The 26,769-nt window shown below is 39.2% G+C and overlaps 1 protein-coding gene and 1 long non-coding RNA gene across 4 annotated transcripts in view; one reads left to right on the plus strand and one right to left on the minus strand.

Moving 5' to 3' along the window:
* Window positions 1–11,459, minus strand: part of HERPUD2 (HERPUD family member 2) — a 30,962-nt gene extending 19,503 nt beyond the window's left edge. Inside the window, exons 1-2 of one of the 2 annotated variants that reach the window (XM_080818815.1) lie at window positions 11,077–11,459; window positions 10,502–10,899 (exon numbers count right to left, since the gene is read on the minus strand). In XM_080818815.1, the coding sequence (XP_080674941.1) occupies window positions 10,502–10,648 (147 nt within the window). In that variant the 5' untranslated portion in view covers window positions 10,649–10,899; window positions 11,077–11,459. Of the gene's footprint in view, window positions 1–10,501; window positions 10,900–11,076 lie in introns of those variants that run through there. The other variant, XM_080818816.1, reaches the window with a different exon arrangement.
* Window positions 11,460–11,494: 35 nt separating this feature from the next.
* LOC308352565 overlaps window positions 11,495–26,769 on the plus strand; it is a 42,409-nt gene continuing 27,134 nt past the window's right edge. The window contains exons 1-3 of one of the 2 annotated variants that reach the window (XR_013967662.1): window positions 11,495–11,817; window positions 12,831–12,951; window positions 15,847–16,046. This is a non-coding gene — a long non-coding RNA (uncharacterized lncRNA). The remainder of the gene's footprint in view (window positions 11,818–12,830; window positions 12,952–15,846; window positions 16,047–26,769) is intronic. The other variant, XR_013967663.1, reaches the window with a different exon arrangement.

The following is a 26,769-nucleotide window of genomic DNA, read 5'->3' on the forward strand; positions in this document are numbered from 1 at the left end:
GATAAAACAAAATACAGGTAATTACCATTTTTCTAAAAACAGGAGAAAAAGGTAAACTAGAAGTTTGCCTTTTCAGCCATCATACAATGCATGTGTGACTATCATTAAAAACCTTTAACAATATGAGAAGATGGCTAGCCTTCTAATAATAATAAGTCAACAGTGGGATAAAATTTCAAGGTCACCACAGTTATTTTGAATTGTTTTATCAGTATTTATAATTTAAAAGAATACACAAAATTTATTTTCTTCTTTACTAACATACAGCACAATTTATTGGTTTTAATTCAAGAGTCATTTGGATTCAGTTACAGTTTTACGTAACAATTCCAGTTTTTATTATTCCTGCCATTGTCACAAATACCTCTATACATTTTTCAAAAACACAGGACTAAAGAAAAATCAACTCAAGTGCATAGAGATTCAGCTGTCATCTCTATATGAAACCAAGAATAGGAAATACATTCTGGTTACTTCTGTCCTATTTTTTATGTATGATAAATCTGCTAAGTGCTCACACTACTAGTATTAAAGTATTTAAAATCAAATTATTTATGTACGGTCCCCATAGTACCTAAATAGGCGGATGTTCCATGAATTCTATTAAAACAATTAAATATTAGTTATAGCAAAATTGTTAAATATGCCAAATCCAAGCAACAACTGTAACAATTTTCAAACAGAATATATGTATTCAGCATGGCTACTAACAAGGGTCTTATATCAAAAATAATCATAATAGAATAATCATAATAGAAACTGTCATACTGAATAAGATCTGTGGTTCAGGGTTGCTTGAGTATCCAAGATGAAGGGAAAGGTATGGCTATTTCCAAGATACTTAGCTGTTAGGCATAATCTAGCTTCTCCTGGAAGTATTTTGAGTGTGCCATTCCTAAAATGCACAAGTTCAAATTCCCATATATAAACAACCAAATCAACACAGGAGGTGTTTTTTTAAAATACATTGTCACAAATCTTGAAATTTCAATCAATACATATAAATACTGAGTAGGGAATGAATAGTGAATTATATAACATAACTTAAAAGCTAAGTAGATAAAAATTGATTTAACCCATGGACAAAATGAATTCTATAATGCTTTATAAGTTTCCATAATATACTTATTAATTTAGCTAGAATCTAAAAAAGTTTCTTTGATAAATACTACAGTCATCATAAGGTATCATTTTTCCATCAGTCCAAACATTTAATAGATACTTCTATGTCATAACATTCTGTATAAAGGACAGTCTTACGAATTTTTTTTTCTTTACTACTACCATTTTCAAACATACACAAGGTGGAGAGAACAAAACGAACCCCAAGATACCATCTTCAAGAACTCCCAAATATTCAACTCCAACAATTATCAATATTTTGCTATTCTTCTTTCATCTACCCCCCATTGCCTTTTTGAGGGAAAAGAGAATTTTGAAACAAATATCACACATCATTTCTTTTCACCTCTAAAAGCAGTATGTATCTGGAGCAGGTTTTGGGTTTTGTTTTTTTTTTTTTACCCCCAAATAACTGCAAAGTTACCACAGTCAACAAAATAAATATTAATTAGGTCAACTTTGAATAAACCTTTATCTTTCCACAACAAGGGAACATCAATTTTCAAAAAGGCATACAATAATACAGCAAAATTACATGGCACGCACCCCCCACCAAGTACATGAAGCAAAAACAAGTATGGATGAGGATGTGGAGAAATTGGAACCTCACACACCACTGGTAGGAATACGAAATAGGAACAGCCTCTATGAAAGTTTGGCAGTTCCAGTTAAACAAAGAGTTACTCATCGGGGGGCACCTACATGGCTCAGTCGGTTAAGCGGCAGATTCTCGATTTCCGGCTCGGCTCAGGATCTCACGGTCTTTTGAGATCAAGCCCAAAGAGGGATTCCACGCTCAGCACAGAGTCTGCTTGAGAGTCTCTCCCCCTCTCCCTCTCCCTCTGCCCTTTTCCCTGTTCACTCTCTGTCTCTCTAAAATAAGTAAATCTGCCCCCCCCCCCCGCCGGCAAAAAAAAAGTTACCCAATGACTCAGGATATACCTAATTCCACTCCTAGGTATATACCACAGAAAACTGAAAACTTATGTCCACACAATAACTTGCATAAGAATGTCCAGAACAACTTTAGCCATAATAGCCAAAAAGTAGAAACAATCTCAATGTCCATCAACTGATGAATGAATAAACAAAGTATGATAAATACATAAAATAAATACTAGTTAGCCATAAAAAGTAATGAAGAACTGAAACATGCTGTAATGTGGGTGAACCTTGCAAACATTATGCTGAGTGAAAGGAGCCAGACAAAAATGACCACATGAACTATGATTCCATTTATGTGAAATTTCCAGAATAGGCAAATCTATAGACAGAAAGTAGATCAGTAGTTACCAAGAATGGAGAGTGACTACTAGTGAGTATAAGTTTTCTTTTTTGAGGTATCAAAAATGTTCTGAAATTAGGCAGTCATAATAACTGCACAACTTTGTGAATTAACTAAGAACCACTGGGTTGCACATGTTAAAGAGCAAAGATTTTTTTGTTTTTATTCTATTTTTTTATTTGGGTTTTTGCCTTTTTTTTATTAACTAATTTATTATTTGTTTCAGGGGTACAGGTCTGTGATTCATCAGTTTTACACAATTCACAGCATTCACCATAGCACATACCCTCCCCAATATCCATCACCCAGCCACCCCATCCCTCCCACACCCCTCCACTCCAGCAAACTTCAGTTTGTTTCCTGAGATTAAGAGTCTCTAATGGTTTGTTCCCCACTCTGGTTTCATCTTGTTTCATTTTTCCCTCCCTTCCTTCCGTGATCCTCTGCCTTGTTTCTCAAATTCCACATATCAGTGAGATCAATCTTTCTCTGATTGACTTATTTCTTAGCATAATACCCTTTAGTTCCATCCATGTCATTGCAAAAGGCAAGATTTCATTTTTTGATGGCTGCATGATATCCCATTGTGTGTATAGGTATGTATGCATATATATGCTATATATGATATACACACACACACACATATATATATATATATCACATCTTCTTTATCTATTCTTCTGCTGATGGACTTCTAGACTAAAGAGCAAGTTTTATGGTATATGAATTATATCTCAATAAAATCATTTCTTGAAATTAAATATTCAAATGTCTTCAAATAATCAGAAATTTTAAAAGGAGAAAGGAATTCTTTAATTTTACTATGACCGAAAAAAACAGAGAAAAAGGAATTTTCATGTGCCTAAGTTAGGTGAGAAGATCTGAAAATTTTTCTATGTCACTAAAAAAATTGCCTCTTCACTTTAAATATCAATAAATTAATTTAAATATCTGGAAAACCAGTAGTTAGACCTGATAACAAACAACACAATCTGTAATCAACTGATTCAGGCAGTAATCAACTGCCTGAACTTTCAACTAGCCATTTTGGATCATAGAGTACCAGGAAAAATACAGATTTTTGAGATCTCAATTCCATTCAGTTTCACTTATAAAAGTGACACAATTTTATTTATCCAGACTGGCTGATAACAGCATCGTTTATCGTGATTGGAAATCCATTTCTGTATTAGTTAGGTTAAGTAATGTTACCTGCTCTAACAAACTTCATAATCTCAGTAGCTTTTAAAAAAAAATCACGTGGTACCCTTTCAATATAAAAATCCAGAAGACTCAGGATTGGTAAATCTAAAACAAAGTCCTAATTAAATTGTCCATTAAAAGTCTACTGTTAAGATACTGGCTACACAGATACATAATACTTGACCATCTGTGCTAACACCACCACCATTCTTCTTATTGCTCACACCCTACACCCAATAGTCAGCAAGTCCTACCAGATAATGCTACTCTCACTACTTCCACTACTCACCACTAGATAACGCCTAGCCATACCTGGTACCTGGTGTTATATGGTAGAGCAGAGGCAGCTAAATTACCAAGTTAGGAACATCCTGATGGTACTCTGAGGAGCCCAGAGAACGAACTAGGCCACTCCAAATAAATACCTGCTTAACTAGCTGGCCCCCAAAATCCTGCCACCCACTTAACAGACATTGCTAAAAACCAAGGTGAGGAAAGCCCATCAGCTAGTATAATATGTAAAAATAAGTCATAAACTTCCTAAAAGGTTTACATATACTATCTAAAGTATCTGACTTTTTAACATTTAACCAGATATCAAAAACAGACAAAATACCATCCATCCCTAATGCATTTAAAATAGTCACAAGAGTCTGATAGATGAGTTTACAAAACCAACAACAGTTTCATATTTCTAGAAAGTCACCTCATTGGTATCAAAAATTAAATTTTGTATATGAGGAACTAAATACAGTCTCTCATTATGGACAGCTTAAAAAAATCATGTTCTTAGTATATCTGAATCAACATAGTCAAACACCTTAGTAAAAAATCCTCAACTTACATGTTAGTTCGAGGAACTAGAACCCAAGTCCTTACCCACTGAAAGTGGTAATTATTAGTATTTCAGTACTTACATATAGCTCAGTCACAAGTATCAAATAGCTGTAAAGAGGTGGTTCCCAGAAGGTACACAACATATTGATTCTGTGGGAAATGAATTCTATGAATTTGGACTGAAACATATCTTCCTCCCATTCCCACTAAAGTCGCCCAAATTAAAAACCCCAGAGAATTCAGAAGCACTGTAAATGGAAGCATGGTTTACCCAAACTGCCTCTACCCCTAATCTCCTTGGAACAGCAATAAACAAAACCAGCATACAGGGGCTTAAAAAATAATTTTCTCTAGAATTCCAAAGGGACATCCCTGCTTAGCTGTTTCCATTCACAGGCCATTTGCAAATCAGGTATACATACAACAGAGAATACCAAAATACATGACTGCTATGGTTTATACAAACAAGCAAGAACGTGAAAAGATAAAGCAAAGCAATGTGCTTTGAGGTCTTAAGACACTAGGTTCCCCTATCTTCCCTAAAATTTATCAAAATAAACAGAAATAGCACACACTAACATGACCTGCATTAGAACACTATTAAGGCTATGTGATCCATTCATCTACAGCCTTTAAATGACAAACCATCTAAACATATACCTCTTTTTATACTTCACTTCTTTTCAGTTTGTAAGTACATAGCTAAGATGGACAGGTCCCTAAATGCCTTTCTTCATCTTATTACATATAACCATCATATACAGTGTGAATTAATGGTTTAAGCACTGAGGCTTGAAAGTCAGACCAACCTGGGTTCAAATTCTAATTCTACTACATAAGGAGTTCTATTCTCTATACAATAGAGCTAATAAATAAAACTTACATCATTAGGTGTCTATGAGGAATAAATGTGATAAAACATATAAAATACTTAGCAGAATGGTTAAGATATACGGCAACCACTTAGTAAAAAAGTTTAAAATCTGAGCACCAACTGTGACAGTTAAACAAAAGCATTTGAGACCATGAAATCACTATCTGTTATGTAGAGGTGAGAAACTTAACTAAAAGTTCTAGAAAAATCCATATCTTAAAAAATGCATGATTAAACAAAACATAGTACTATTATTTCCCGAAAGAATACATTAGAAAAAGACTACAAAGGAGTTAAGTAAAACAAATTTAGGGATGCCGGTGGCTCAGTTAGTTAAGTGCCTCCCTTCAGCTCAGGTCATGACCCAGGGATGAGTCCCACATAGGGCTCATTGCTCAGCAGGGATTCTGCTGCTTCTCCCCCTGCCTCTAGCTCCCCCTGCTTGTGTGCTCCTTCTCTCCCTCCCACCCTCCCTCCCTCTCTCTGACAAATAAATAAAATCTTCTCAAAAAAATTAAAAAATAAAAAATAAGGGGCACCTGGGTGGCTCAGTCATTAAGCATCTGCCTTCGGCTCAAGTCATGATCCCAGGGTCCTGGGATGGAGCCCCTCATCAGGTTCCCTGCTCAGCAGAAGCCTGCTTCTCCCTCTCCCACTCTCCCTGCTTGTGTTCCCTCTCTTGCTGTGTCTCTCTCTGTCAAATAAATAAATAAAATCTTTTAAAAAATTAAAAAATAAAAAATAAAACAGATTTAGTCAGCACTCATTCAAAACTTTTAACTTTTCATCAATCTTCACAATGTAATATGTCCTTTGTTCAGAGTTTTAAAAATATGAACTATATTGCTATGTGACATAAAACCCTCTTAAACATATGCACTAAAATTGTAAAGACAAGTCTTATAAAACAAAATTCTCAGTTCTGAGATAGTTAAGTAAGTTTTTAAAATGATCTGCCTGAGTAAGGTAATAGGGAATTAAAAAAATGAGGCAGATATAAACCTCAAATTATATTATTCAGGCTATTTCCACTGCTAATGAAGACTTCCATCTGAACTATAGGCAATTTGGTTATGGAATGTTATATTCGCCGAACAGAACCCATACAACTGGTTCTATTCCTATGTCTTTAATTCTAACATAATCACAGAGCAGTGGAGCAATTTGAGAAACCAGAACAAACCTCCCTAGCTGAGCAGGAGAGCTAGAAGGGGAAATGATATTGACTGCTTTAGTTTAACAATATAAAGCACCTAGACAAAGGAAATCTACCCAGAACCGAGGGACACGTTTAACAGACATTTTGACTCAAGACTGAAAAGTGAGAAGAAGCTAAGGAAAGCCCCAGTTTATCCTCAAAACTGAATTCAGGGTGAGTCAGGTCCATCTTGGTTATTGTTCGTGTATGGGAACAGTAAGTAAGAAAGAAGCAATAATGAGAAAGAGGCCTAAAAAAACCTAGAGATCCCTACTTTTTTAAGTTTTCTCTAAGACAGTCCATTCTACTGAATAACATTAAGTTCAACTATTTTCATATTTACATCTCTAGCAAGTAAACTTAAAACTAGATTAAAGTCGGAAACTACTCAAGTAAAAGTCACCTTCCTGACAGATATCTTCATGCCCCAGGAACAATTACCCAAATTTACAGAATAATTATTTCACATTACAGGCCAATTTCAGGATCTGAAAATCTAAAGTCATGAATTGATGACAAATGTTATATCAGAACATAATTCACAATTACTATGTACACTATCAACATGAACTGATGCACTTTTCAATTCCTACACCAAGTCCTAAACCAATTATCAATAACATTCAAAGTTAAACAAAACTCCCAAAGAGTTCAAGTCCAGGTTTTTTGTGATGGCACTATAAAGTTTTGCATAAATATGGCAACTGCCCTATTTCCTAACTGGAAAACACCTTCCCCTCTGGAGCCCATCATAGATCTGTAATCTTTTTACATAGTACAGAATTACACTGAGAATCATCAGAGCAACATTATCTTTGAAATAAAAGGTTTTAAAAAAAAAAAAAGGCAGCTACTTGTCTGCTTAAAACTGTTATCAACTCTTTAAGAAAAATGACCCCAAGAACGCCTGGGTGGCTCAGTTGGTTAAGTGACTGCCTTCAGGTCATGATCAGGAGTTCCAGATCAAGTCCCGCACTGGGCTCCCTGCTCAGCAGGGAGTCTACTTCTCCCTCTGACCCTCCCCCTTCTCATGCTCTCTTTCTGATTCTCTCTTTCAAATAACAAAATCTTAAAAAAAAAAAAAAAAGAAAAGAAAGAAATTAAAGAAAATAAAGAAAAATGTCACTGTGAACCTTTTTCTTAAATCAGCTACACATTCCCTTACCTCCCCTTCAGAGTTGACCATTCCCTCCCTATGCTCCTACAGCATCCCTCTCCTGTAACATAAGTCACGTAATATTAGAGCTTTTTTCTACATATCTGTATCCCCCACTAGGTCTGAGCTTCATAACAGCAAAGGAATCATCATCACCTTCATGCTTAACATATAGACACCCAAATGCCAGGTCAATAAAATCCTAACTAAATAAATAAATGAAGCCCAAGAAAATATGCTTTGGTGGGAAAGGGTATATTTGCTGTGGGTTTACTGACAGATGGAAAACTGAATTTAAATATTCATGTGGAGATTATCTGTGATTAAGTCAAATCAGTATCTGACGATAAAGCCAAAATCTTAAGACTAAATATGCTCTTGTTCAGCCAGTTCTGTTAACTGTTTAGCCAGTTAGCTAAGAGCTAACTCTGTTAGCTCAGAGTTTAGCCAGAGTTCTGTTAACAGCAGTAGACATGTGACCTATTTTAGAGATCCTAAAAGGACAACTTCAAATCTCCATTCTTCTGCCTCCAGAAGCTCCTATTTACTTTCCTAGAAGCCACTGCCCACAGAGACGAAGGCCCTCCACCCACCCTTGGTCCATCAGACCCAATTAGAGCGCTACTGACCACAGCCATCAACTTTTCTACTCCTTACTGGAGAACACTTACTTCTACAAGGCACTGGAACCATACTCTGCTTCCAAATCATCCACCTCCACCAGGAAGATGTGCAAAGAATCAGGCCTAAGAAATAATCTCTGTTAAACACCAAATAGCACTTAAGATGCCTAAACACAGAATTAGTGTCAAGCAGTCTTTGTGGGTGCTCATAAGAACTCAAACTTCCCTCATATTAATACTGTTTATATTACGAAATGTTCTGTTCTAAGTAACCATCTTATGAAGTTAACTTCTAATACTCCAGTTCCTATACTGAAGACTACCTGGGGGGTATCATGAAATAGTTGATGTGTTCAACAATTAAAAAACTTCAAATTAGTTTTCATGTGGCAAGTAAATTAGAATGTAAGCCTGTCAAATCTAATAACCACAGGAAGTTTTCAGTAAAGTTCTAAGACAACAAACACATGGTCCTCACCCCCAGTTCCACCCACTCTCATTAACTAGAAATAAATTTCAGTATTCTAGTTCACTTGGAGGGGTGCCTGGGTAGTTCAGTGGGTGAAGCATCTGCCTTCAGCTCAGGTCATGATCCCAGGGTCCTGGGATTGAGCCCTTCATTGGGCTCCCTGCTCAGCGGGGAGTCTGCTTCTCCCTCTCCCTCTGCAGCACCCCCTGCTTGTGCATGCACGCACTCTCTCTGTCAAATAAATAAATAAAATCTTTTTTAAAAAATACAATTCACTTGGAGATAACTTGCCGGAAGAGAAAAGTCAGGTTTGCTACAGTTAAACCTGGAAGTGTGTGTACGAGCTGTAAGTGGGTTAGGGAGAAGGTGTAGAAAAGTTTGCAACTGATCTGTCCTCCAGCAGCCAAATGATCCATATGGGTACTAGAGATTAGTACTAGGAGGGCAGAACTCCTGCCAAAAACTGACTTCTACTGGGTGCAGGTTAAGGCAAATGGGTTTCACACCACTCTTCTCTTAGATACTTTTTGAAATAGAAAAAGTTTTAGAAAAGTGGTACTCTTGGTCTACCATAGTGCAAACCAAGTCCCTTTTGGTTTAATCATACAATATAAAGATCTCACATAAGCACATACTTGAGCATATATCTATGTATGTATATGTATATACACACTTTTATATATAAATACATATATAGAGACAGAAAAACACAAATACACACTTAGATATATGCTCAAGTATATAATTATATATTTAAGAATGATATTCCAGCTATGTTATAAACAGCACTATGGAAGCATCTGACTTTCAATTCTGACTATTCTGAAAAACTATTTTTCTACTTTGAAAATGTGTAGAATGAATCATATGCAATAGGAAATCTTCTGTAAACCAGAAAATTTTAGAACAAGTCTGTTACCCCCTGTGAAAATCTTAACTTTAAAACAAAGGATCTGAAAAAAATGACAGTTCCAGCTAGTTTGTTCCAAGCACTTAAATAATTCAGGGTTTTTATTTCCTCTATTAAAAATATTTGTATCGGGACGCCTGGGTGGCTCAGTTGGTTAAGCAGCTGCCTTCGGCTCAGGTCATGATCCCAGCGTCCTGGGATCGAGTCCCACATCGGGCTCCTTGCTCCGCAGGGAGCCTGCTTCTCCCTCTGCCTCTGCCTACCACTCTGTCTGCCTGTGCTCGCTCGCTCTCTCTCTAACAAATAAATAAATTAAAAAAAAATTTAAAAAAAAAAAAAAATATTTGTATCAAAAATACTGACAAGACCAACTAAGAGTTGTTTTTCTAAACCTCCTGCTTTTGCAGTAACTGCCTTATTTCTGTAGTTGTTCTAAAAGTCTCAACGCCTAACTAAAGCAATAAAAGCTTTAATATAGGTTGTAGTGTTTACCTTTTTTTTTAAGGATCCATCTGTCTCTCCCATACTAGGCCAATGACTTAAGTCCAATGAAAATGGTCCTTTTTTATGCCTGTCAGTTATTATGCCCCTTGATATTTTTGTACACAGTACTCTTACTAATTAACTGAACCTCATGAGGAAGATATTAATGATGGTTGAGACACTCAAGAGACACACACACACACCTCGGAACTCAAAATACTTCGCAGTCTAGCAAGAGACCTATTTGATTCAAGAGGGGAGGGGATGAACAGAGAGACGGGAGTGCATGGCACGAAAAGTCGCTGGCCAGAGCAGCTGTGCCCAGCTTTTAAGACACTTACTGGTTTGCTAGGGTACACGTTAGATAGATGCGTTTTTAGTTTCCCCACGGTCCAGTTCAAGAAGCAGCTTATAGTCTGGTCACTGTATTTCTGATTTGGTGCTTTAATGATGAGGGTCACAGGAATCTCCATCCCATTTTGGTCCATCGTGCCCCCGAGTTGAACAGTCAAGAGGAGCAGCCCAAATAAGCCGAGGTGGTAACTGCCGGCGCGACTGGCACAGGGACGGCAGCAAGTAGGTTCTTAATATTCCGTGTCCAAATCAGTCACAAGTGCATCGGGCGATACAAAGGCCATTGCCGGTACCAAGGATGATGGACAGTGGCGGCGGCGGGGTCCGGGGACCCGGCCGTGGGTGCAGCTTTCCCCGCCAGGTCCGGGCTCCGCCGGGCTCCGGACTGCGGAGAGAGGCCGGGAGGGAGAGAGAGAAAGCAATGATAAGGGAGGGAGTCACTGCCCCGCCCCCGCCGCGACCCCCAAGCTGAAACGCAATAAGGCCCCTACGCGACGGCCCTGCCAAGCGGACCAGAGAAGGGGCCGAGCCGCTCTGGGCGACCCGCCGGGGCAGGGGGTACCTGAAAGAAGGCCGCGGGGCCCGCCACCGCCGCCCTCCGCGCCCGGACAGGGCCGCCGTCCGAACAGGGCCGCCGTCTGCACAGTCCCACCGGGCGTCCTCCGCGGCGGCCGCTCCCTTCCTGCTGCTCCGCGGCGGCCACGGCCCGGCCCCGGGTCTCGCGAGGCGGCGCGGTGGCCGCCGGAGAAGTTGGCCAAAGGGCGCGGTCCGCTCTCCGCCTGACCCCTCGGGCAGGACACGGCAGCGCGGCGCAGGGCCGGGCGCGGCCGAGGCGGCGGCAGGTGGCAGGAGGGCGGGGACTAAAAGCCCAAGGGCCCGGCGCGAGCGCGCTGGTTTTGTTGTTGTTATGAGGAAGGTCCGGGGCCCCTTTAAGCCGGAAGGCGCAGGACGGAAGTGCGTCACGCGCGGCCCGCCCCGGCGCCCGGCTTTGGCTCTGTAGCCGGAGCCCCTAGCTGCCCCCCCGACCGCCCGGGGGACAGCGGGCTGAGCTCTGGGTCGCCCCGAAGCCGCTGGTCTGTGCTGGAGCCCACCTGGCCTGACCGCTCGCTCGGTCCCGTCCCCCAGCCGTGCTCAGGCCTCACCACGAGCTGAGCTGGCGCTAGCACGTCCTGTTTGACCACACCCTGAAGACTGGACAAGTGTTCTCCACCCTAAGAGTTTTCTCTGCAGAAGTTAGTGTCCTTCGAGATGTCGAATCAAACTTCCGCTCCAAATGTCTTGTGTCGACTGTCTGCAAAGCACGGTACCAGGAACTTTGGTGGAGGAGACACCCTGGGGTACACTGCGTAGGGAGCAAAGGCTTTCAGTGAAGCCTGAAGCCTGCCTTTACTTTCCGTGTGACCCTGGTCATCCTTTCTGAGCCTCGGTTTAGTTCGCCAAACGGTAATGGCTATCTAGCTGCGTGTTGATGAGCTCATGAGCCACGTATGTAAGCCATCTGGTACAGTTCAGGCATATGACAGTCTCTCAGATATTAATTTCCATCTCTTCTTAGTCTTCACAGAAGTTGGCAAGTGTTTACTGAGCCCCTACTGTATGTTCAGTTCAGTGGGAGATGAAGAAAGATGGCAGTGTTATTTTTCTGTTTCACGGCTTGGGCTTAGAACGCAAAGGTTTTGTCCACTGCCCAAAACTGACTTATTCTCCATTTTCTGCACGGGTTTGGGGATCAGTACAGCAAGTTAAAGTTGGACGTGCATTTTCCACTTACAGGAGAAGGCAAGCAGATCATAAAGAGAGCTAGTCTTTTTCCCTCTCGCCTTCAGAAGGGTTAATGAAGGTTAGCTACCATTTAGTGACCAAGGGGGAAACTCTTCCTCTCTATACCTAATGCAGCAGGATCATTTACGCCCTGACTTCCTTCACCTCCTTCTTTGTGGTAGGACATCTACCATATTTGAGCCATACCCTCTAAATGCTCTTCAGAAATAAGAGTGAGGCCCCCTTTGTTTTTTATCATGTACTGAGGACAGCTTACTATGACTCAGGTTTTCTGTAGGAGACCCTGGTCTCTTTCTACCTAGTATTTAGTCAACCTAATGGAACTTTAACTTAATTCTAGCTAAAAATACCTTTTCTAGACTCCTATACATCTAGGGGTAGTCCATTTGACGCAGCTCCAGCCAATTAGACAAAAGTTGAAGTTGCCGCTGGCCCTTTCAAGAAAACTTTTAGATGGACATGTTCTGTGGGCCAAAACATGTCCTAAACCTGTTTTTTTTTTTTTTTTTTTTTGCTTGGGGAATACAATGCCAGAGGTGCAGCAGCCATAGTTCGGTCATGAAGCAACAAACGGAACAGAGGCCTGCATTCCAAGGATGACAGAGCAGAACAATTCAAAGAGGCTAGATCCTTTATGGCATCATTGTGCGACCATGTAAGTCCTAAGCTGTCTGCCCTAAGACTTCTTTTGTGTCCATTTCCTGTTTGAGCCAGGAAGTTTCCGCAACCACCACCACCTAACTCTGCAACTCTTGTCACTTATACTTGTGACTTAGACTGAGTAATGTGGTCATCTCACTTGGCACTGTGAAATGTACATTTTTGGTGATATATACGTTAGTAATTATTAATATTAAGACAGAATGTGCATTTCACTGTGCTCTTCACTATTTAAAGCAGACGTTCACTAGTATGGACAAAAACATTTAAAAATGTAATGAACAACCAAGAGATTGAAATATATGGGTATAAAAATGATATAGACAAAAATGACTTTTTTAAATTTCACAGTCACCTAAGTGCTTTAGAAATGCTTTTGATGCTGTTGAATTTGGCCATAACACATGATCCTGGAATGTGATCCCATTTTTGTTACATATACATGTGTATAGAACAATCTATGAAAAGATGTGTTTACCTTGTGGATAATGTGTGGATAGTGTGGATAGTGTTTACCTTGGAATATGGGGTAGAAAAAATTGTTAGCATTGAGGAGATGCAAGATTGCAGTTACTTAAATACTGCTATGAGCATTGAACTACCTATTTAGATCATTGTACAAGTTACAGATAAATGGAAATGGGAAAGAACAATTGTACATCTCAGTTACCATTTATTGCTAAAAAAGAGCCTCCAATGAGAATACTTAAGGGTGTGATGCTAATAGGTAGTAAAGGATTTGTGGTGGTTAAGACTAAATATACTTAAGGGGCACCTGGGTGGCTCAAGGGGTTAAGCCTCTGCCTTCGGCTCAGGTCATGGTCTCAGGGTCCTGGGATGGAGCCCCACATCAGGCTCTCTGCTCAGTGGGGAGCCTACTTCCACCTCTCTCTGCCTGCCTCTCTGCCTACTTGTGATCTCTCTCTCTCTCTGTCAAATAAATAAATAAAATCTTAAAAAAAAAGACTAAATATACTTGAACAATATTAACTATTCAGCACACATAATCCTAGTAGATAATTCAGTAGTTCAGGGTGACTTCTGCCCATGGGGTTAAGAAAGTAAAACACATCTAAAAGAAAATTATTTGTAAATCGTGACTTGATTTACAGTATTTATGGGACATTTTCCACTTCTTTTCATCTTTGGGGTGGGAAAGAAGATAGCTAGATAAGCATATATTGACTCATACTGTGAGATTCCAGTTTCTCCTAAAAATCTAAAGAAAATAAAGTGCTTGTTACTGAACTTTTCTTAACTGAAATTTGGACTATCTTCCAGGAAGGTAAAATACTTTTTGATGTTGAATAATATAGTTTGTGGTGTTTTGATTTTTTTTTTTTAATAATCTTGAGAGGAAAGACTTCAGTCAAGTGATGATCTTGCAGTTGCAAATTTCAAAGATGATGTTGGCCATCTGGTTTCTGATTCCTTCTATTTCTACTTACACCAAACTTGTCTTTTTTTTTTTTTTTTTTTTAGGACGCTGTGCCACAAAGTATCTAATCAAATGTTAATCAAGTTCATTGTTTAAAAACAATGAAATCCTACACTTAAAGTCTAGGCAAATTAGCTCGTTTCAACACTACACTTTCAAAATCTTAATGGGTCCCAGATGTTTGATTATAAACCATATTGTGGAAATGGAAGGAAGAAAACCACACATGCATTAAACACCAAATGGGTGATTTGAGGGATGTGTCATCTAATGAGTTCTCAGAACAGCCTTGAGAGGTAGTGAGGACAGTGAAGCGCAGAAATGCGAAATGTCTTGCCCAAAATCGCACAGCTAGTTCTGACTCCTGTATAATGCAGACTCTTCCCACTACACTGAACTTTCTTATTTAAAGATATTCATACATACCAAGACACACTCAGGAGGAGAAGGCTTTCAGGAACAACATCTTAGAAGTTATCTAGATCAGTATTCCAACTCTGCCAGAATCACCATATCTCTGAAGGGCAGTCAGCCAACTTTGGCTTGAACCCTTCTAAGGAGAAGGAACACTGTTGTTTTCACTACAGCATGACCTGATGTTAAACAGCCATGGTTATTATAAGTGAATTAAAATCTGCCTTCCCGTTATTTGCCATTAGACAACTTTTCTCCTTTTGACGAATCTAAAATATGTTTACTCTTATACCACATGCCAGCCCTTCAAATGAATAAATGCTCTGATTTCTCCAGACTAAAAAGGCCCAGATCCTTCAGTCATCCTTAAGAATAGTCTCCAGATCACCCAGAATACTGACTTACCTTTGGACACAGTAGTTTGTGTATCCCTCATCAATTATGGTGACTGCAATAAGCATTTAGACACATGATTTCCCTAGAGTAGTCTTCATAAGGACACATCTGTATTTCTATTAATTTGTGTATTAGTAGAAATCTTCATAAGCTGGTTTAACCGTTGGATTTCTGCTTTTCAGGAACTATGTATGTAGTGGATACTTAGAGTGACCATTTGGCTAAGACTGAAGTCTCTCCCTGATAATTCAATCTAGTGACTTACTTATGACAGTCCTTGGAGGAAATCGTAGCTAAATAATACCTCACTGACTTCTTTAGGTGACCAGAGAAGCAGCGAAGGGCTAATCCCTTATACTTTTCACCCTTTAGAGAATTTTGACCCAAATTTATGGATTGTCTATTGCTGCAAAACAATATACACCCAAAATCGTGGGTCAGAATTTGGGGAACAGGTTAGCTAGTGGTGTTGGTTTAAGTCTCTCATGAAATTGTAGGCAGGATTTCAGCTGCAGGAATTCAGATTCAATTTCTAAAGGCCCTGTTGGGATGACTGGAGGTACTTCTTCCAAAGTGACTCACTTGTAACGCTGACAAGCTGGACTGGTTATTAGTGTGAAATCTCACTTCCTCCCCATGTAGGTTTCTTCACCGCACTGCTTGAGTGTCCTCAAAACAGCGGGATTCCCCCAGAATGAGAGGTCCAAGAGACAAAGGCAGAAGCAGGAATGCCTTTCATCTCAGAAGTCACACCTTATCACCTCCATGGTGCTCTATTGGTCACAGAAACCAGCCCTGAGTCAGTGTGGAAGGAGAGTACATACAAGCATGAATACCAGGAGGTAAGGACCACCAGTCTCATAGTAGAAGCCAGCTACCACCATAATGACCCTTACCAAAACATAGCAGGTCATAATAGACACCCCATTCTCTTAATATACAACCATCCAAGTCCAAATCCCAGTCGTAGTCTTGTGATTGTTTCACAACTGCTTGCCTTTCCTCTCTCTCCCCCAGAGATCTTTCACCAATTTCCTTCCCCCCAAATTAGAACCATCCTCAACACTATTGGCTCTATTTCTCAAATGTTTATAAATGTTTACATTTGTTACTAAAAGCAAATATAGTTGAATTTGGGAATATTACATTTGTTATTCCACAGTAGTCAAGAATAATCACTTAATTGAACCTGGAGAATAGTCCTTAGGCCTTACCCATGGCCTTATCTCTTAATCTGAGTTCAGAGATGTACCTTGAATCATCTACAGAACTGTGCACTTATGTTCACGTATGCATTTACCCAGAGAGAGAGTCCATGGTTTTTATCAGTTTCTCGAAAGGGCCATTTCTAATGCCTTCCAGAACCCCTAGTAAAATCCAGTCCTCATTGTAAGGTTTTTCCAATTAAAGGAAATGGGTTATTGAGCCATTTATCAAGTTTTTGCCTCAAAAATCCAAAAATACTCTTCACTGCCTGGTTTGTGATAATAGAGATAAACCCTGTAAATATTTCTCCTTCTCTAGCTGTCATGAAACTAAGCTTTGTCAGTAGAGGGCACTGGAGGGACACTGGAGGAAGAAGAGATCTCTCCACCTGTGTAGTGTCATATTCTTTAGGTGGGCTCTTCCAGCCCACAAGGCTACTGCAGCCCACGCTGGGTAGCAATCCCATGAGCAACTTCTCCACGAGCCCTCTCAGGCAACTTTGCAGGCAACCCTCATGAACAGCTTCACAAGTGGCTTCACAGTGGAGACCACCAATACAATACGCTCCAGAAGCAGCCGCCCCTCACACCCCTTAGGCACCCTTGAGCAAACCCCTCTGAACTCAAATGAGCCATAATCACTGGACTTCTTTTAAAAGGGTCCATCTCAGGCCTAAGAGCAATTGGATGATCCCTATATCTGATTTTCCTATATTCTTTAGAATTCTCTTTGCTCCTACTAACCATCTTTTTATCATTCCAATTCCCTGTTAGAAGGAATAATTCTTTATATTTAACCTTCCATGTTTAAAATATTGTTTGATTTCTCTCTTGATTGGACCCTGATACATAGAATTGGCATCAGTAGTGGTCCCAGGAGATAAACATATAAAGAATTTAGGAATTGTTTTGGTCATGCCTTTTGGCTGAACTCCTGTCAGTGGGAAATGAGATAAGGGCATTACAATTAAACTACCACTTGTGGTTGGTTGTGATGACATACCAGCCATAGCAAGGGATTGCTCAAGTGTTGTACTTGACCATTATGGCACTTAAGATGCCCATCAAGACAGTGGCATGGGACAGATTCTTCTGAATGCACTTTAGCACTTATCAAGAGAAAGTGAGGGGGAAAAAAATGATAAGTTCATCTTTGAACTCTCAGTTCCAGTCACACCATAAGACCAGAATGCTTCCATGATAGCTATAGAAGAATCTTTTAGTTCTTGCAGACAGAGGGATGATGTTGCTGAGAATCAAGCACAAAATTTGAAGAGTTGCTAAATTATAGCAATAATTGAATTCACAGTCCCATCACATTTTTCACTTAAAAATTAGGGTATTGCATGGGAAAGAATGAGATCCTGACGTTGGATTGGGGACATCTGCTTAGACCCAGATGAAACTGACAGTCTTAAACTACAAGTCACTCTAAGGTTCTCAGTTAATGAAAGTAGCCTGCCCTCAGGAGACTAGCCTTATTGCTTAAAAACTCTATGATAATCTCAGCTGGGGCAGAGTCCTTAATAGAGGATGTTTCTTCTCCTCAAGACCCACCATAACCATCTCCTATTGCCTATTGTATCTCATAGACCTACAACTAGGGTAAAATGATGACAGGTAACACCATGAAACAGGAAGAAAGAGCTTACATACCAAAATACTGGCAAGCCTTTGGTAACCTCTATCAGCAGAAATTGGGAACATGTATGGCTGTATATTCTAAGAGTGTTAGACTGAGAAGGATGAAATATAACACTAGATTGGGACAAATTCTTCAATATGAGTGTACTTACTAGAGATTTCAGAGTTCATGTGAAATCTGGGACAGATTTCATGTGAAATCTGGGACAGAGTTCTGGGACAAATTCTTCAATATGAGTGTACTTACTAGAGATTTCAGAGTTCATGTGAAATCATGAGAACCGCCGTAAAACTAATGGCGGTTCTCACAATTTGATTGATTGACTGAATCTTGGACTCAATCATGACCTACATTTAATACAACTAAGATACCAGAGCTTTCCTGGCATGATGTAGCTAAAGGAATCCAAAGGCCTAGGGAGATAGGAATGTTAAACTCTATCATGTGTTACCTACACACCCATCCCCCCCTCCAATGTTCCATGAGAACACCCAAAAGCACTCACTTCACCAAGATATTGAGAAACCCTTTAGCGAGGGGAGCACTCACATGCTTGTAAAGCTCTGTGGTTGCTCTTATTTGTTGACAAAGTATGGCTGAAAGGGATGCTGCCACTGAGATGAACTCCCTAGTATAGTGCCAGATAGGAGACAGCACCCTGAAATGATGGGAATGTTTTCTAGGACATGGCATGTTTGAATCAGTGGCCATTATATGCAAAGAGACATGTGAATTCTTAGCTCAACTGCAAAGATACTTAATGTCCACCATTTACATAATAATAATTGGGCTAGTCAGTGTAATAGAGGATGTGAAGAGCGGTAAGATGTACTCACCTTCGAGGAGTTTGCAGTTTAGTAGGAAAAAATAAGAAGCACACAAATGACTATAAGACAAGATAGGTAAAGAGATGCCCCGGGCACTTCTACACCCCAGCCAGTTCATGCCTCACCCAAAAGCGGAAGAGGAAAGGGAGATTACATATGTGATCTGTTACATGAAAGTGGTCTGGGGCAATTTGCAGAAGGCAAACGGTAATTTGACATGATTTTTCCTTTCCTCGGCCTTTTCCAGCTTTTCCTCACATTTCCCCCAGATTATATGTTCATTAAAAACCTATCCACTGCCTTTCTCCAGGCCCAACTGAGCCTCTTTCAGTTCAGCCACTAGGAAGCTAAGAAGATGGCCTCCACACCATCGGGCATGCATGCATATCTCCCCTTTATTAATGCCTGTTTTTCACTGTGCCATTCTTAAGGACAACCTCAACCCCTTTCTTCATACTCACTACGATCCCTCCCATTTTGCTTCCAGTAGGTACAGTAATTTCATTCTGTTGCTAGTGGCTTCCTTGTTAATTGTGTTAAGATTCTGAGGCCAGATCTAGGATCAGCAGAATAATTGATTGGTTTGGCTGACAAGGGCAAGGGAAAGAGGGAATGGCAACTAAGTATTTCAAACACTGTACACTAGAAACCCATTTCATTCACTCTTTCATTCATTCATTCTATGCATTTTCACACTCCAAAGATTTTGACTTATCTTGAAAAGCAGTTCCAAGAACATGTGTAACAGTTTTTAAATAATTATGAAAGTGGTCAGGGGAGGGGTGCTTGGGTGGCTCAGTCAGTTAACATCTGATCTCAGCTCAGGTCCTGATCTCAGGCTCAGCAGGGAGTCTGCTTGTCTCCCTCTCCTTCTGCCCCTTCCCCAGCTCACAAACATGGGCACGCATTTTCTCTTTCTCTCTCTGTCTCTAAAATAATGAGTCTTTAAAAAAAAAAAAAAAAAAAAGGGCAGGCGTGGTCAGGGGAAAGGCCACAGTTCTTGAGAAAAATCTTGGCTGAGTTCATATTTTCTACTCTTCTTAGTTTCTTTGTGTATTTTTCTTCACGACTCCCTATGGTTTGTCAACTAGGTGGAGTCTTTGAAACAGCAAGCTAGCTTTAATTAAGAAAATTTGTTAAATTCCAGGCTTTAGAGAGTACTAGGACAGTTTCTTGAGTACAGTCTATGTACCACTCATTCTTAAAGAATGCAGGATTTTTATCTCCCTGAAGGGATTTATGTTTCACAACTTTGATGTTGCCCAGTGCACAATGCCCAGTTCTGTTGCAAGAGTTTGTAACTAAAGTCACTCAAGAAGGAAACTAAAGCAGCTTAGCCACAAGCAGGGTACCCATTACACATGTGGAGTGTGCTAGGTGTTTTTGTACAGTGATCTTTTTGAATCCCCTCAAGACAAAATGCTGAGCCCCTATTTCCAAAGTTCCCCATTCTTAGATGCTTTCTTTGTGCTTCCACGTGACATCTCCTATCGCATTTACCATGTGACCGTTATCTCTTGAAAAGTGTGTCTCTTTCCCCAGACTGTGAGCTCCCTGAGGCTACCTAGGATGCTATCACTTTTTTATCACTAGTACCCAGGCATTTCCTATTGCATAATGACAATAAATATTATCGACAAAATGATAAAACTCATTTTACAGAGAAGGGAGAAGAGCTGTGGAGAAGCTAAGTAATTTGCCCAAAGTCACTCAGTTAATAATTGTTAGAGCCGTTGATATAAAAGTCCATTAATTTGTTCCTATTTAATACCACTTCTGGCTTCTGATTCTATAGGATTTTTGTGTAACTATCCATGTGCTCTTTTATGTGTGTAATAATAGACAGTAGAGTGTCTGGTAGAACTACAGGATAGGTATCTGGGTCAGTAAGGAGATGTACCATGAGATTAGCAAAAAGACTACCGAATTGTCACAGAGACAAAGTTCAGAAGTGATGGGGGGATGTGACTCTTCATACACATGTGGAGAATCTGAGGTAGCTAAAAGCAGCATCCTTGATAACTATAAACTTGTTTGTTATCTGTCCACAGGTATTTTAGCATTATACCTAATCCTTATCTATTACACCCTTCTGTCATTTAATGATGGGCCAGACCACAGGCATTTTTCTGATAACTCCCCTGCCAAACTCAGTATTTTAATCTGTTATTTGTTCTTTTACATGTAACTGGAATCTCCTATAATTATTATATGCTTGTAGCATTTTTATTTTGAGTCTGTGAAAGCCATTCCTTGGTTAACACAACAATGTTCTATTCATTCTTACCTGAAAGTACAGCTTATAGAGTAACGCTTCAGGAAGGGAAGAGTTTGAGGCACTTCCTATGAACTACCCATATTTGTGAAGATGTCTAGGAATTAATAAAAATAAACAAATTTAAAGAAGGAAGAGAGTGCTTTGCATAATCTGGTATTTTTTTCTCGGATTCATGTGAGACATGAACTTTGCTCCTACCAATTACGTATTGTTTCTCCAGTTTTTGCAAGAAAATTCCCTTAGAAGCCTCTGTTTGGATACATGGTTTCATTTTGACTTATTATTAACAGAAACCATTTTTAGATTGATATTTTATAGAAATATCATAGAAAAAATATCAGTTGTGATTTTTTATTAAAAATGTATTTTTTAACTTTATAAGAAACTTTTGGTTTTTATAATCCCCCTATCTATTAGCAACTATCTTTATTTTTTATGATGTCTTCCAGTTTTCATTATGTATGTATGCATATTTATAATGAATTCATGCATATGTATAGTTTTATAAGGTTATAATATATGTGTAAGTAATAGTATGTAAAAATATTACACATAATACTATTATTATAACCTTATATTAATAGTATTATATAATACTATTATACTATTTATTATATATAACATATAAATATTGTATTTATTATACTATTATTACTATACTATTAACTATTATATACTAATACATATAATATATATAAAAAACAGTAACACTGTTTTAGAAATACCTTTTTTCACTTAAAAGTGTTTTTGTAAGGGGCGCCTGGGTGGCTCAGTGGGTTAAAGCCTCTGCCTTCGGCTCAGATCATAATCCCAGGGTCTTGGGATCGAGCCCCATTCGGGCTCTCTGCTGAGCAGGGAGCCTGCTTCCCTTCCTCTCTCTGCCTGCCTCTCTGCCTACTTGTGATTTCTGTCTGTCAAATAAATAAATAAAATCTTTAAAAAAAAAAGTGTTTTTGTAAGTTCTTATTTCTATTTTATTACTTTTTTATTTTACAAAATCATATTATCAGTGCTAGAGTTTCAAAATATAATGCTATATTAACATGCCATAATTTTATTCAGTTGTTTCTCAAGTGATAGGTGAGTTCACAATTTTTCATTATTAAAAATAATACTTCTGTAAATGCCTTGGTATGCTTAGCTCTTAATCTTGAAACATTGCTAGGAGAATGATTACTACGTCAAAGGAACTGAACATTTTGTCACTCTTGATATTCATTGGCCATTATATTTTTATTTTTTTTTTTTTAAATTTTTTTTTTAAAGATTTTATTTATTTATTGGACAGACAGAGATCATAAGTAGGCAGAGAGGCAGGCAGAGAGAGAGGAGGAAGCAGGCTCCCTGCTGAGCAGAGAGCCCGATGCGGGGCTCGATCCCAGGACCCTGGGATCATGACCTGAGCCGAAGGCAGAGGCTTTAACCCACTGAGCCACCCAGGCGCCCCAACCATTATATTTTTAAATCAATTGAAGTAAAGTTTGAAATGAAAGTAAGAATTTGGCATTATTTTATTTTTAACTTGCTTTAGTTCAGCTGTAGATATAAAATGTGTAGTCATCAACATTTTGAAATTTTCCTTTTTTTTTTTAAGATTTTATTTATTTGACAGAGACACAGCGAGAAAGGGAACAGGGGGAGTGGGAGAGGGAGGAGCAGGCTTCCCACTGAGCAGGGAGCCCGAAGCAGGGCCCAGAGCCAGGACCCTGGGATCATGACCTGAATCAAAGGCAGATGCTTAATGACTGAGCCATCCAGACACCCCAACATTTTGAAATTTTCCAAAAATAGACATTTTGTCTATTTTGTTGCAAGTGATACTAGCTTACTATCAAAAAGGCATGGCTGGATTCAGTTCTCTTTCCCACTCTTTGATTACCCAATGATATATTGCTATCATTCATTATTGAGCATTCTCCCAGTAGAAAAGATGGCCTACATCTTTAAGACTCATGACTTCCATATATGAGATCTCATTGAAAGATTCTGATTATCCTTGCTTGGCTCTAATGCCTACCCTGGACCAATCATTATGTCCATGAAGATGTAGTACTCTTATTGGTCCATCTTGGTCACATGTTGATGGGATGGGGCACTGTGACTTACAGCCCTCCCAAGGAGCCATGAATTTAGAGAGGTGATTTTCTTAGAGGAGCTATTGGTAGCCAGAAACAATGTATCTGTTATATACATGACCTGTGTTGTTTTTAAACTTCTTTACATTTATAAATGTAAATGTAAACTTGACCCTATTTAAGATTGTGAAGTAAGGAAGTTTTACTTTCTCTCTTATCTCCCCTTTACTGCATCTTTCTTTCTCCTTTCTCTCAGACCTACCCTCCACTGTCCAGTGACCTAGTAATCTTTCTAACCTGTTTCCTGTCAAAACCTACTCTCAGTTAGTAGAGTTGAAAACAAACTGAAGAATCAAATTAAGACCCAGGATTCAAATTTCTATCTTCTTTAAAGTTGGTTTGTTTTTAATTGAGTACAATCAGAAAGGAGTAAGAAAGACAGAACTTTCAGGAGAGTTGGGACATCTGAGCACCTTCAGATAATTGCCCTACACTAAGAATTAATTTCCCCCCTTTATTTATAAAAATATTTATTTATTTGAAAGAGAGTGAAAGAGAGAGAGAGAATACAAGCTGGTGGGGGTGGTTTGCAGAGGGAGAAAAAAACTCCCCACTGAGCGGAGAGCCTAATTCAGGGCTTGATTTCAGGGATCATGACCTGAACTGAAGGTAGATGCATAACCAACTGAGCTACCCTGTGAAATAGCACCTATGAAAGGATGTAAGAGCTGCCTGGGACCTAGGATCTTGAACCCTTGAATACTGTCCATTCAGCTAGTCCCCAGAGAAAATACGCATGTAGAAAGCAAGGTGAGCCAATACATGCTCTCTATTCCCATGACACTATTGTGTAGCGAAGTAGAAGTAGTCAAGAGCTTAGACTCTGGAGTCAGACCAGCCTGTGTGCAAATATGGCTCTATCATTTATTACCTATATGATTTTGGGCAAGTGAGTTAACCTCTGGGAATGTTAGTACCTTTGAATATAAAATAGGGATAGTAATTTCTACCTTATGGTGCTGTGAGGACTAAAAGAGATAATGCATGCAGACTGCTTAGTTCAGTGCCTGGCACATAGTAAAGCCTCAGTAAATGAGAATTGCTTGATGCTGATGATGAAGAATGAGGAGGAGGAAGAAGAAGGGGGAGGAGGAGAAAGGAAGAAGAAAGAGGGGAAGGAGAGGAAAGGAAAAGGGAAGGGAAAAGAGGAAGGAAAGAGAAAGAAGGAGAAGGAAGAGGACATCATCTTCTGACCCAAAAGGACAAATCATAATCCTTTTCGTTTAGCTACAGGTGGGTCTTAGGGCCTAAAATAGTAATCATCAAAAATTTTTGTTCTTACAGCTCCAAAATAATTTTTTTAAACTGTGAAACCCCTCATGCATTTTTAAGTTGATATCTAAACTTTTTCATCGTGAGTTTAAATAGTTATAAAGAGATATTATTCCTGGCATTTTTATTTTTAAATAAAACTATTATGTCATTTTTAGCTGCTCAGTTGTTAGAGACATTCACTTATCATTATCACTGGGTAATCACAAAAGAAGCCTATACCAAGACATCAAATAATTATACCCATTTTTCTTTCTCTTGGAAACAACTTGTTAATCCACCAGATTCAGAAAGGGAAATTGGAAATGAGTTAATTTCAATACACTTTTGTCATTACCATATGCTTAAAGTATATTTTCATAAAAATCTTGGAGCTACAGATTTCACTCATTTATTTCATGACTCTTATTTGTTATTATACTTTAATTACCAAAGCTGGCCTAAACAGGTATCAGACTGTTTTTTCTTTAGGAAAAGATTAACTCCCTATTCAATGGATATATACAGGTTGACAAAGGGAAGTGAATTCTTTTTTTTGTTGTTGAAGACTTTATTTATTTATTTTACAGAGAGAGAGCATAAGTAGGGAGAGCAGCAAGCAGAGGAAGAGGGAGAAGCAGGCTCTCTGCTGAGCAGGGAGCCCGATGCAGGCTTGATCCCAGGATCTTGAAATCATGACCTGAGCCGAAGGCAGCCACTTAACCAGCTTTCCTGGGATGCCTTGGTGTATGCCTTCTAAGTGTATGAAGTATGTATGTACACACACACACACACACAAACACACACACATCTACATAATTCACACATATGGTTTGGAGATCCAGGCCTCATACCAATAAAAGGAGGCTGTCTCCCTGTCATGGGCCCTTTTCATCTTAAAGCCACTTGAAAGTCCAGTGCTACATCAGTCTGACACTGAGAAGTGATCAATCCAAGGGAAAGGACACGAAATTGAGAAAATGTTTTGAGCTACAGCCCATTCCTGTACCCAAGCTGTGTTGCACTTGTGTCTGACACAGCTTGGGCAGGAGGTCAGTAAAGGCCCAAGATGTGCGTATGAAATATAACAGTAGAAGTGAGCTGAAATTCAAACCTGAGCTGTATGTCCAAATACTGTATGGGAATCCGGGCGCCTGAGTGGCTCAGTGGGTTAAGCGTCTGACTCTTGATGTCAACTCACATCATGATCTCGGGGTCTTGAGATCGAGCCCCATGTCAGGCTCCTCGCTCAGCTCAGAATCTGCCTGTCCCTCTCTCTCTGCTCCTCTCCCAACTTGCATTCTCTCTCTCTCTCAAATAAATAAATAAAATCTTTTTTAAAAATTACTGTATGGGAATCACACATAGAAAGTAAGCATTGCCAATGTGACATGTGATGTAGTTCCATCTGAGTTTTTACTGTTGGATTCATAGACCGACAGATTGCAGTCGCTGTGGACACCTAATGTATTGCTTGCAGCAGTCTAGATGAATTCCACATTTCTGGGAATGCAATTTGATAATGCATATCAAAATTTTAAAAGAGGACTGTAATCAGGAAGGGGTGGGATGTATTCTGAGGGCCAGTAATGTTCTGTATGTATGGTAGATACACTTGCTTACTTTATAACCATTAGTTAAAGTAGGCAAGTCGGATATATTTTTTCTCTATGTTATAGTTCACAATTAAAATATTGTTGTAAAATATGCCTATTTGACTATTCACTTTAAATAATTCTTCCATAGTTTAAAAAGGGTGTAGGAATGATTCTAGATGATTGTTTATAGTAGCAAAAAATGAAAACTAAAAATCCAATACTAAGGGGTTGGTTCAATAAAGCATAGTGTAAACATACACTGGAATACTATACAGCTTTTTTTTTTTTAAAGATTTTTATTTTTTTATGTGACAGAGAGAGACACACAGCAAGAGAGGGGACACAAGCAGGGGAAGTGGGAGAGGGAGAAGCAGGCTTCCTGCTGAGCTGGGAGTCTGATGTGGGGCTCTATCCCAGAATGCCAGGATCAGGACCTGAGCCAAAGGCAGACACTTAACAACTGAGCCGCCCAGGTGCCCTGCTATACAGCTTTTTAAAAATTATATACAGATAAATATATACTGAGATAGAAAGGGTTCATGGCATATGGTGAGAAAGTGTAGAAATTAGGTTCGGTAAAATCCCTTTTCACTTAAAAATCATATAATCCATATATGAAGAACAAT

The sequence above is a fragment of the Martes martes genome (assembly GCF_963455335.1).
Source record: "Martes martes genome assembly, chromosome: 11".
Lineage (NCBI taxonomy): Eukaryota > Metazoa > Chordata > Mammalia > Carnivora > Mustelidae > Martes > Martes martes.